Genomic DNA, 11696 nt, shown 5'->3' on the forward strand with positions numbered 1-11696 from the left:
TGTTTACAGAGGTAAAAGTCCCACAATTACAGGGCCAATTCCCTTTTATGTAGGCCATTAGTGCTGTTGTATTGTACTCCTTCCTCAGTCCAGCATCAAACGCAGTGATTGAGGAGCAGATAGAGCTCAGGGGAGGGATTGCTTAATTCTTTCACAATGGTCACTGCTTAATGGCATAGACCTTCTCCTAACTCTGGCTCAGCTGCTGCAGGCCTCTAACAAGGGTTGAGATGGTAACAGAGTGTGTTTCCCAGCTCATCACAAGTAACAATGAAGGTAAAAGTAAGTACACAAACACAGAACTGTTATATACAAAAAAGTTTAATTGAAATACCTGTATAAAAAATATGATCTCCATACATTTCACACCGTTAAACAGAAGAAAAAAATCCAAATCCAAGCTGCATAAATGCAACCAGATCACAGAAACACAGCTATTAAAATAAATTAAGGTTTATGACTCTGCCACTCTACCTTCCAGAGCCAATGCACGGAGACTGTACAATGTCAATAATTTAAAACCCTTCCAAACAGCATTACTTTACACTTCTGGTACAATAATACCAGACAAAAGGCATACTGACTAACTTTAAAAAGTCATTCTATTTCCCTTAAATTAGACTTTGTACAACAATTTCCCATCTTCCAACAAAAAACTGGTAAGGTCAGAAATTTTTTTTATTTTTATTTTTTTGTAACCAAAAGTTGACAGGAATGCAGAAAAAAAAGTGCCATGGGCAAACCACTAGAATTCCCATGGGGAGAAGGAGGGGAAAGCACAGTGTTGAATAACTCTAACCAAATAAATTAACCAAATAAATAGCCACAGTTGAAAACTGTGGGAGGTCTTCTAAAATCCAAACAATAAATAACTGTATAGTACACGGGAAAAACCAAGTTTACATAAACACATTATACAGGTATGGAAAAAAAAAAGTAGAAGTCCTTGAATATTGCATTGATTGTGCATTCAACATGCCCATACATACTTTAAGACTCGCAGGGTGACAAAAGGCTGGGGGGAGTTGAGAAAGGGGCTTCTCATGCCCAATGGTAGAGATGATAAAAGGAAACATGAATAAATGTTTCTGATAAAGAAGCCGATATACCTGTTCATATTCTGTGCAGGCTATAGGAAATATTTTGAGCAGCAGAGGTGGGTTGGATTTGTAAAGGGCAGGGGGCAGGAGTGAAATGTCTGTGTTCAAGTATTCCATCACCAGTGGATGGGACTACTTCATTCAATCACCGAACAGGTTCTCCAATGCATCATAGGAGCTGCTTCCCCCAGCACTGAGTCTGAAGGGAGCAAATTCCTATAATGAACTGGATCTTCTTTGGACATAGACAGCTCAAAAAAGAAAGTCCCACTGAAGCAGCTTTCAAAAAGGCACTCAAAAGCAAATAAAATCTAGTCCAGGCTCTATGAGAGCAAAAAAGTTTACCATATATTCAAGAGGTCACTGCTTTCTTAATAAGGTCAGTCTTTGACTAAGTACTGGCCTGCAACTCCCAAACATCAGCGTTTCCAAAGGAAATCTCTCATTCCAAAGCAGAAACCAGCAAAGGGGGAAAACAAAATCAAGTCCCTCAGACAAAGATTCAACTACAGAATAATGAATGCATTTTTCTAGCCCCTCCTATGTATTGGCAGCAGCACTGTGGTCTTTCTGCTTGAAGCTCCCCCTCCCAGTGCGAGGTCCTTAGTAATTCACAGACTCTCATTACTTGAACTTGTGCTAGATACATCAGTATCAAGGGTCCGTAGCCTTATGTCACAGTCCTCAGACTTCACTACTTCAGATTTGTGCATCCACTGATGGTCAAAAATCTGCTCAAGTGTTGGTCTGTCTGAAGGCCTCAGTGAAAGGCACCATTTGATCAGCTGTTGACATTCTGTAACAAAAAAAGAAAGCTGTATTAGACTAAAAAAGTAAAAAAAATTACAATCCTCAGTAACAAAAATCCACCCACACAAGCTCATGAGTACAAGACCATTAAAAAAAAAAAACCCCAAACAAAAAAACCAAATGGACTTCTGCAGAACTTACCAGGTGAAATTCTTCTCCTGAAGTATAATCGCCCCCTCAAGATTTCTTCATCCTGCTCAAAAGGGATGTCTCCACAAACCATGTCATATAACAGCACTCCCAGAGACCATACTGTTGCTGACCGCCCATGGTATCTGTGGTATCTGATCCACTCTGGAGGGCTGTATACTCTCGTTCCTGAAAGAAAAAAAAAAACAACAACACAATTAGAGTTAAAGGTTTAAAGTGTTTCCCCATTATTCAGCTCCTTCTAGCAGAGCTAAGTTAAATTCAAAAACTTGACATTTAGGAATTTCAAAAAACCAAAAAAAAAAAAAAAAAAAAACCCATAAAAAAATCAACACCAAACCCAGAAAACTAAACAGCTTTAAATTTTTCACAAGCCAAAGCCATTAGCAGTGTAATTTCAGGTCATCTGCAGGGTTACACCATCAACAGACTTGGCCCATCCGGTTGTTCTATTTTGTTGCAAGGAATAACACAGCCCCATCAGCTGACTGTTTACTGAGGCAAGCTCCCTTTCACTGACCACGTGGCGTCTGCAGCATCACACCAAAAATAGACACAAAAGGACAAAGGGGGCTGGCAGGGAGGAGGAGAGGGCGACAAGAAGGTGAAACTCAGGTCTGCCCGCATTACACGGGGCTAATCTGCTTTATCCAATTCCACAGGGCAGTAAACAAAATAGGACCGCTTACGGTTTCTATGTTTTTAAGGCCTCCCCCCGGGGCTTCTATGCGGCAGCTTTTCCCAACTCGCCCCCCTTCTCCTCCTCCCTCCCTCCAGGGTCCGAGGGCTCCTTGGATACCAAACAAAACGGGGAATTCGTGATGCGAGGGTCACGTGCGGCAGGGCTTCGGGTTTCACAACAAACAGATGTGAGCGCGGCAGCTGGGGCGGGGGGAGCGGGACCCCGGTTACATCAGTGCTACTCCAAGGACTGGGGGAAACGCTCCCCCTGGTCACACGCTGGCTTGTGTTCAGCTTTCCCACCTCTAAACATCGACCCCAGCCACTGTGGCAAATCATTTCGAGGGAGTGCATTTGTCCCCATCGCTTTAAAATCTGCAATGCGGGATTTCCAGGACACTGGCAGGATGGGAGCGGGGGAGGCACCACTCCGAGTTAAAAAAAACCACCGCATATAAAAACTGCATATCCACGCATGGAAACATCCGACACTGGCAAAACCTCCATGTAAACAGATCGCCCTCTAGGAAAAAAACCCCGCTTTTTCCAAGACAGGGAAACATAAACTGCTGCGTCACTGCCTGGAATCGCTTCTTTCCTACGCAACTGAACACCCCCTAAGCGGCTTCGGGTCCACGGGTTTCCATTACCGATAGACCTGATATGAACCCCCGCACCAGGGGCTCTGCTTGCTGTGACTGGTCACTGGAAGGGGGCTAAGCGGCAGTTCTGGGGAGGGCATCACCTCGGGAGGGGCACGGGAAGGGTGGGAGGCACGTACCGTCGAAATCGGTATAGACTGTATCCTTGAGGAGGGCCCCTGAGCCAAAATCAATGAGCTTCAGCTCGCCCGTGCGGAGGTCAACCAGCAGGTTCTCGTCCTTGATGTCCCGGTGCACCACGCCGCAGCCGTAGCAGTGGCGCACCGCCTCCAGCACCTGCCGGAAGAACCCGCGGGCCGTCTCCTCGTCCAGGGCACCCTTCTCCGTGATGAAGTCGAACAGGTCCTTCACCAGCTCGGGCCGCTCCATGATGATCAGGTACCCGTCGGGCCGCTCGTACCAGTCTAGCAGCTTGATGACCCCTCTGAAGCCGGAGCCCACCTTCTTGAGAAGGACGATCTCCAGGGGCACCATGATGCCGCTCTGGGCAGAAAAAGGGGCGCGGGTTAGCGGGGAGGTGGCGCGGCCCGGGGCACCCCCGCGCTGAGGGGAGGGAGGCGGGGAGGGCGCGCAGGGCGGGGAGGAGGGCGCGGCCGGCGGGCCCCCTCTGCCGCTGCCGCAGTCCGAGGGGCGGGCGCGGCGCTGCGGCTGCGAACCCCCGCCAAATTCCCTCCCGACGCAGAGGCCGCGCCAGCGGGGCGGGCCCCACCGCCCACACAATGGCCTCGCCGCGGCGGAGTCCCGCGGCACCCCCGGAGCCCCCCCGGGTACTTACAATGGTGCCCCACTCGGTCACCCGCTCCTTCACCACATGCTTCACGGCGACCTGCGGAGTGCGGAGAACGGAGGCGCCGTGAGCGGCGGGGCGGGCTCAGCCTGCGCCCCGCCGCCGAGGGCCGGGCCGGCCGCGCCCGCCGCTTCCCGCGCCACGCTCCCGCCCGCCGCCCCCGCCCGGGAGCCCCGCGCCTCACCGGCAGCCCGTCGGCGATCCTGTTCCCTGCGTACACGGTACCGAAGCCCCCGCTGCCCAGCACGGAGCCCACCTGGTAGACTTTATCAAAGGGCTCCTTCTCCACTTTCACTGCGTAAACAAGAGGGAAAATGCCGCGTTAATGTCCGCAACCGCGCTGCACCCGAAAAATAATAATAACAGTAATAATGATAAAAATAATAAATAATGTAAAAAAATAAAAGCCCACAAACGCTCTGCCTGGCAGAACCATACTGTGTGCGCTGCCCTGATTCCGACCAAGGCTTTATAAAAAAATATTTTTCTGTTAAAAAAAATTTAAAAAATATATAAACGCAGCTGCGTGAGTTGCGAGACGCCGAACCCAACGCCCCGGTAACGCAGGGCCGGTCCGCGCCCCTCCGGCGCGGCGCTGGCAGGGACACCCCAGCCTCGTACCTGGCTGGAGGATCTTCACCGGCAAGTGGTCCATGCTGGGGCTGCAGATGTGCGCCAGCGAGCCGAACTTGGAAAGCAACATCTTCCGAGGAGGGGAGAAAAACGTCGAGTTAGTTCCCCGCGGCAGCTCCGCCGGCGTCCTCTCGGCTCCGCGCGGCTCTCCTCTCTCCGGAGCCGGCGGAGGGCGGCGGGCCGCCGAAAGCTTCTGCGCGGCTCCTTCTTCGGCCGGGAGCGGGAACCCACGAAGTCCTTGGGGGTCCGTCCCCGCCGGCAGTAGTCCAAGTGTCAGTCGCACAAAGTCCTCCGGAGAAACGCTATCAGCGAACGCGCCGCTCCCGCGTTTCTTCTTCCACCCGGCGAAAGCCGCTCGGGGCGCAGGCAGGCACAGGCAGAACTATAGCTCTCCGCGGAGGCAGACAAGTCCGGGGGCTTCGGCTCCGCGCGTGGAGCCCGCCCCTGCGGGGGCCGCGGTGGCAGGAGCGGGCTGGGCGCCGCAGTGGAGCCGTGGCGGGCGGAGGACAGACCGCGCCGCCGCCGAGCTGCCCGCGCGCTTCTGAGCCGGCGGCGCCGCCGTGCCGCCTCTTAACTCCCAATATTTTGGTGCGGGCAGAGTGCGGCGAGAGCGCCGAGAATATCCCTCCGCGGGGGAGGGGGGGAAACACCTCTCCCCGCCGTCCCCGCCGCCCCCTCCCCTCTGCGCCGGAGCCCCCGCGGGGTGGCGGCCGTGACTGCAGCGCCCTATCCCGCCCCACCGCACGGGCGGACACGGGGAGGGCGGGGGGCTGGGAACTACTTAATCTGTAGTAACCGGCGCGCAGAGTTACACATCGTCTGAGAGGAACGCATCACACATTAGCGGCAAAAAAAAAAAAAAAAAAAAAAAAAAAAAAAAAAAAAAAAAGGCGGGGGGGGAGATTCTCCCGTGCGCGTTAACGCTGCCGCGCGGCCAATCGCCGGGCGCCCTTTCAAAGGGCTCCCGGTGTGGCCCAATGAGGAGAGCCCTCATTTGCATGCGGCGCGCGGCCAGGCGGCGGCAGGGCGGGAATGCCGCGGCGCGCCGGGTGCGCCCCGCCCCGGGCTGCGGGAAGGTCGCTCCGAGCCGCCGCGTCCGGGGCTGCGCGGAGGCGGGGCGGCAACATTGCCGGGGCACGGTGGGCCGCGGCTCTGCGGAGCGCGCCTGGGGTTCCAGGAGCCCCGGCATGGTGGTCGAACTCCGCTCATTTTGCCAGCCGGTGCTCCCCAGGGAGCACGCGGCGCGCTCCCTCGCCCTCAGCGGCGATTTCTCCTCCTCCTCCCCAGCGCTGCCCCCTCGCCTCGGCGCAGTTCGGCCCCGTGCCAGCGCGGGGAGACGCCGGCGCCTGCCCTCCGCGCTTGCCTCTGTCAGTCACCTCCCCTGTGCGGAAGCCCCGCGGGGCCGGTGCGGCGCGACGGCGGGCGCCGGAGTCCTGGCGGCGCAGCTCGGAGGAGCTGAGCGCTTCCCGCCCCACCGAGGCGCCGCGCCTGGAGAGGGCACGGAGCTGCTCCACTGCCCGCCGCCGCCGCCCGCCCCGCAGGGGGCGCTGCATCAACAGGAATGGGGGCGCGTCCCGTGCCAGCGAGGCCGCGGGGGTCCCTGTGCCCTGAGGCCGCGCCGGGCACCGCGCTCCGGGCTCCGCCGCGGCTCCCGCCTTTTCTGAAGGGATACCCAGACCGTTCGGGGCGCCCAGGCGGAGGGAGAAGCCCGAGAGCATCGAGGGCATCTTGCCGAGTGTCTGTCCAGCAAAGCTGTGGGCGACTGCTTTAGAAATTGACTGCGATGCTGGGTGGGCATCAACATCTTAATTGAACGCTCCAGTAGCTACTGCGAGCCCAGCCCAGATGCGCTCCAGGCGCTGGCGCTCCGGCCGGCAGCACCCCGCCGTTTGCAGACAGCTCGGCGGCCGCCCCTCCGCACCCTGTCACCGCCAGGCCGGTGACACCGCCGCGCTGTCACCCACCACGGCCCTGTCAGCCGCCGCGGGCCAGGTGGAACGGCGGCGGAGCTGCAGGGAGCGGAGCTCCGCGGGGATCCCCGGTGTGGGGGCGTTTTGGGCAGCCCCTCCCAGCCGGGCTCTCGGGGAGAGCCTAGCAGTTGGCATTGTCTGATAATAGCACTGCTGTAATCCCGGGCGGTCGTGCCCATAAACAAAGCAAGGACTTCTAGGGAGAAGTAATATCTTTTATTAGATTAGACCAGCTGATGTAAAGGTCAAGTTTGCAGGCGCAGTTTCAACCCTTCATGTCCCAGGATGTATTTTTTGAAGATAGATCTGTTGGCCTATTAAAGTTACTGCTTGTCATACAGACCAATTTGCAGGGGCTCCAAAACAAACCATTGAGGTATTGAGTAGCTGAGGAATTCAGGAGGTTTCATGTCTATGGATTTTTTTTTTCCTTAAAGCTAATGATATGGGTTTATGAGATAAAGCAATAAAAAAGATTTTTTTTCCTTTTTTTTTTTTTTTTTAAATTTTTGTTAAACTCTACCTTTTGGCTCTCTCAAATCACATCAATAAAAGTTAATACACGTAATATGTGTAAGTGCTAGTTATTTATGGTATTAACACTGCAAGTTGTTACTAATTCGTGCTTTTTTTAATATGACCAGGCATGAAAAATCATGCATGCATCACTAGTCTGTAAACCTAAAAACATCAGGTCTTGTAATTCCAACTATATTTAGAATTGCTTAAATTCATCTCTGTGTGCGGCCAATCTATAGTAAATCGGTGATACATTCACTTTGAACCTGTTTAGGAAATAATACAGTTCCCTCAAAATCCTGTTGCATTTAAGCTACGTCTTCAGCTGTGTCAGCTATAAAAAAAAAATAACATATCTTTCCACATATATATTTGTAGCAAAATGGTAATCTGAAAATTCTGGGATCAATCTTGGCATTGATGTAACCCCCAATCTGATTTGTATTTTCACATCAATGTGAAAGGGAGGTTATTTTACATTTAACATTAAAGAAAACAAGATAGTTACTGTAAAAAAAAAAAAAAGGGTGATAAGGGGGTATTTGTTCTTCATTCACTTAATTTTGGCAGACAGACATTTAATTTGTAAACAGCTACAAGCACTCTTGGTTTGACAGAATTACAGATGGATCCCAGACATGGAATTTACCCTGTCTTTACACAGGGTTTGTGGTGCTCCTTTTGATCTGGCTTGGAACATGCAGTTCAGTGGTCCTAAACAATTATAGCTGCAGAAATATTTTATAAACTAGTTTTGGCCACTTTAACAGTGGCTTTGTGACTATAAATGGAAAATCATTCATGAGTAGGATGCCAGTTTGATTTAGGATTCATTTTTCTGTGCAACAGTCCCTGAGCAGGAGTGAGTTTGTCAGGCACAGGAATATGGAAGATCCATGGAATTTTCTGCTTGCAGAGCAGTACTCCCTTCAGGCTACCTTTTAATGTCTGTATGGAACCCAGCTCAAAATTTGCTGTGGCACATCATCAGGTACTGCACCAGTGACATTAATGGCCTCTAATATGTACTTATATAGCCATTGTAGTGTTGGATGGGACTAAAAAAATGCATCTGTTCTCATAATGTGACCATAAGGAATACTGCTAAGAATGCTCTGGCAGTAAATGTCCATTAAACTTACAAGAATATTGGTATTTCTAGGTCACTCGACCTCCTTATATGCCAGAGCTCCCTTAATGACTCTTAGCTTGATTCTCTTCAGTCTCTCTTTCATTTGGCAAGAGAACAAACTGAACACTGTGCCCTAGATGTGGCTTCATCTGTGCTGAAGAGAGGGCAGTAATCATGTCCCTTGACCTGCAGGCTGTGGCACTCCAAGATGTGGTCAGTGTTCATTTCTGCAGGCACACACTGCTGGCTTTGTTGGTTTGTGGTCCTCTGGGTCTTCTCCTGTGGAACCGTTAGTTCCAGCCTGCACTCTCCCTGCCTGTGTCCTGTCCCACATGTGGGATCCTGGCATTCTCGTTTTGGAAGTCCAGTACAGATGTGTGTGTTATACACTTATTCAACTAGTTTGAATAGCAGCTGTACCCTCCAGGATATCAACAGCCCCCTTGATTTGTTGTCACCTTGTATTTCCAAGGGTCACGGATGAAAAAGTTAAATAATATCAGCCATTTTATTGATCCTAAGAAATATCCCTTGGAGTCACCTGCTAATTGGAGTTGAAACAGTTATTAGCTACATTTTGAGGCCCATGAACTGGTCAGTTTTTAATGCACCTTGTAGTATACCTATATCTTCCCAATCTGGCTGCAGAACTATCAAAGTTCACAGGCAAGGGGAGTAACACCTACTCTAATCTCACCCAGGGAAGCCTGTAATGCAGTTGTAGAAGACAATCAGAGTGACTAAACACAGTTTGTCCTTGGGAAATTCGAGATAGCTGTTCTCAATAACATTTTTGATGTTGTGGTAATGATTTCTATGAGTACTTGCTCTGTGCCCCAGCAACTGAGAGAAGGTTGATCATCTTTTCACCACCCAGATCCTCCTTTTGCAATTTTTTGCAATTTCCTAAGACAGATGTAACATTTTCCCAGTTGTTAGAAACCTCTTCTGATCACTGTGACCTTTCACAAGGGACTGAGTGTCCTTCCAATGACTTTTTCTGTCACTCTTAGTACTCTCAGATGTGTCCTGTCCAATCCCATGGACGTGTATGACATTTTTATCTTGTTTAATTAGACCCTGACTTGATCCTTGCTACTTTACATGGAACTCTGGCATCCCTGAGAGCTGACCATGCCAGTAGAAGCAGATAAAACGAATGCCCGTGTGCTGTGTCACAAAGTCACCTGCTGTATTCGGCAGTTGGCCTAGATTTTACTCAGTCTCTTATTTTGTCGCAAAAGTGTCCTTACCCTGATGATCCTTCCTCAATTTTAACTGCATATAAGCATTGCCCCTCTAATTCCATCCCTGCATGCTCAGGAAATGCTCCTGTGCTCCTCCTACTCATTGTGTCCCCACTTTCACCTTCCATATGCTCGGATTTTGTTGTTTGAGCTCAGTCATATATACCCTGTACTGCTAAGGAAGGCTTCTGCTATATTTCCCTGTTTACTTGAAAATTAGGACATATAAGAAATATTAATGACTCTGCCAAGTCTTACAGGTCAGTTGTTAGGCCACTTGTTTCAGCCACTCCAGTGCTTTTCTTTTGACCAGTGTCTTGTGAAGCCACAACCTCTCTTTATTTCTTTGCATTTAAGAACATGTTGTTGAAATGATGAATGGTTAGAGAATCATAGAATGTAGAATATGCTGAGTTGTAAAGATCATAATCTGGCCCTGGGCAGAGCACCCAAACACTCACACCATATGCCCAAGGGCGTTCTTCAAATGCTTCTTGAATTCTTTCAGGCTGGTGCTTTGACCACTTCCCTGGGGAGCCTGTTCAGTGCTCAACCACCGTGTGGGTGAAAAGTCTTTTCCTCATATCCAACCCAAACCTTCCGTGACTCATCTTCACCTTGTTTTCTCGAGTCCTGTAGTGGGTCATAAGAGTGACGAGATCAGTGGCTGCTCCTTCGCTCCCCCTCATGAGGATGTTGTAGGCTGCAGTGAGGTCTTCCTTCAGTCTCCTCCAGGCTGAAAAGAGCAAGTGACCTCAGCTGCTTCCTCTCCAAACCCTTCATCATCCTCATGGCCCTCCTTTGGACAATCTCTAATAGATTAATGTCTTTTTTATGTTGTGGCACCCAAAACTGCCCCCAGGACTTGAGGTGAGGCTGTCCCAGTGCAGAGCAGAGCAGGACAATCCCCTCCCTCACCCAGTCAATGATGCTGTGCCTGATGCAACCCAGAACATGACTGGCCCAGAACAGGACACTGCTGGCTCATGATGAACAGAAAGAAATTGACAACTTCTTCAGTAATACACTGTACATTTTCATATATTGCACATTCTTTTCCTTTATAAATCAATATCCTGAATGTGTTCAGTCAAAGTTGACTCCTACCATAAGCATTAGTGAGACCGATAATGAGGGACTATTAAAAGGAGGCTGAAAACTGAAAGGGCTTCCAAAGAGAATGCAATGGTTAGGACTGGTGTCTTAAAACATGAAGCTCTACTAGCTCAATCTACTTTGTTTACTTGATCTCTTTCCACAACAGTCTAGAAGTATCTGCGCTTTATTTATTTTTTCCCCACCTGGTGTTAGTTAGCTCTTTAAATGTCACACAGGAAGCATTTCCCAGGCCGAGAACTGAGAAAACAACAAACTCTAGAAGTAAAGGACAGGTGGGTTAAAGAGCCTCACTGTGGATGTAGTTCTCCCATAACTGAAGACCTGGTATTGAAGCTGAGTTTAAAATAATGGAAGAAGATATGTTTGTGTATATAAAGAACTTACAGATTTGATACACAACTTGCATTAGATACCATGACATTGAGTCAAGTGAAGTCAGACTGGAAAGTCTCCAGGGTATTAATATTTATGATTCAAAAAGCATGGCTCTGTACAGAACTGGGCTCTCAGGACCTTATCATTCACTGTTTTGCAGGTGGGACTTTGTATTCAGTGGAGAGATTGCACAACTTCAGCAGCTGTTTTCCCTATTTCAAAAAGTGTATTGAAGAACTAAAGTGGGATCAAGGAAAGGTAATGGGAATGACTGAGGATATGAAAAAAAAAACTCTTTTGAAAGATTAGGTCTTTTTTTCACTTTAGAGGGAAGATCAAGAAAGGGGATACAGTAAAATAATGGTCTAGGTACCACAGATCAGATGACTGTGTTCTCTCTCATTTAACATGAGCTGAGAAACATCAAGGAGAATTAAAAGGTAACTTCCAAAACTGAAAAAATACCCAAACCCAACCTGTAATTACCTCTATATATAAAACTTGTAATTAG

The 11696-nt window shown here is 49.6% G+C and overlaps 1 protein-coding gene across 1 annotated transcript; it reads right to left on the reverse strand.

Moving 5' to 3' along the window:
- Positions 1-305: 305 nt before the first annotated feature.
- PIM3 (Pim-3 proto-oncogene, serine/threonine kinase) lies at positions 306-5364 on the reverse strand. The gene is made up of 6 exons (XM_059472654.1): positions 4812-5364; positions 4375-4484; positions 4179-4229; positions 3523-3886; positions 2052-2228; positions 306-1896 (listed from the first exon to the last, which is right to left on the reverse strand). Exons 1-6 carry the CDS (start codon positions 4891-4893, stop codon positions 1712-1714), a joined length of 969 nt encoding a protein of 322 aa, XP_059328637.1. The 5' UTR covers positions 4894-5364; the 3' UTR covers positions 306-1711.
- Positions 5365-11696: the final 6332 nt, after the last annotated feature.

Source organism: Ammospiza nelsoni, chromosome 5 (genome assembly GCF_027579445.1).
Source record: "Ammospiza nelsoni isolate bAmmNel1 chromosome 5, bAmmNel1.pri, whole genome shotgun sequence".
In the NCBI taxonomy this organism is placed as follows: domain Eukaryota; kingdom Metazoa; phylum Chordata; class Aves; order Passeriformes; family Passerellidae; genus Ammospiza; species Ammospiza nelsoni.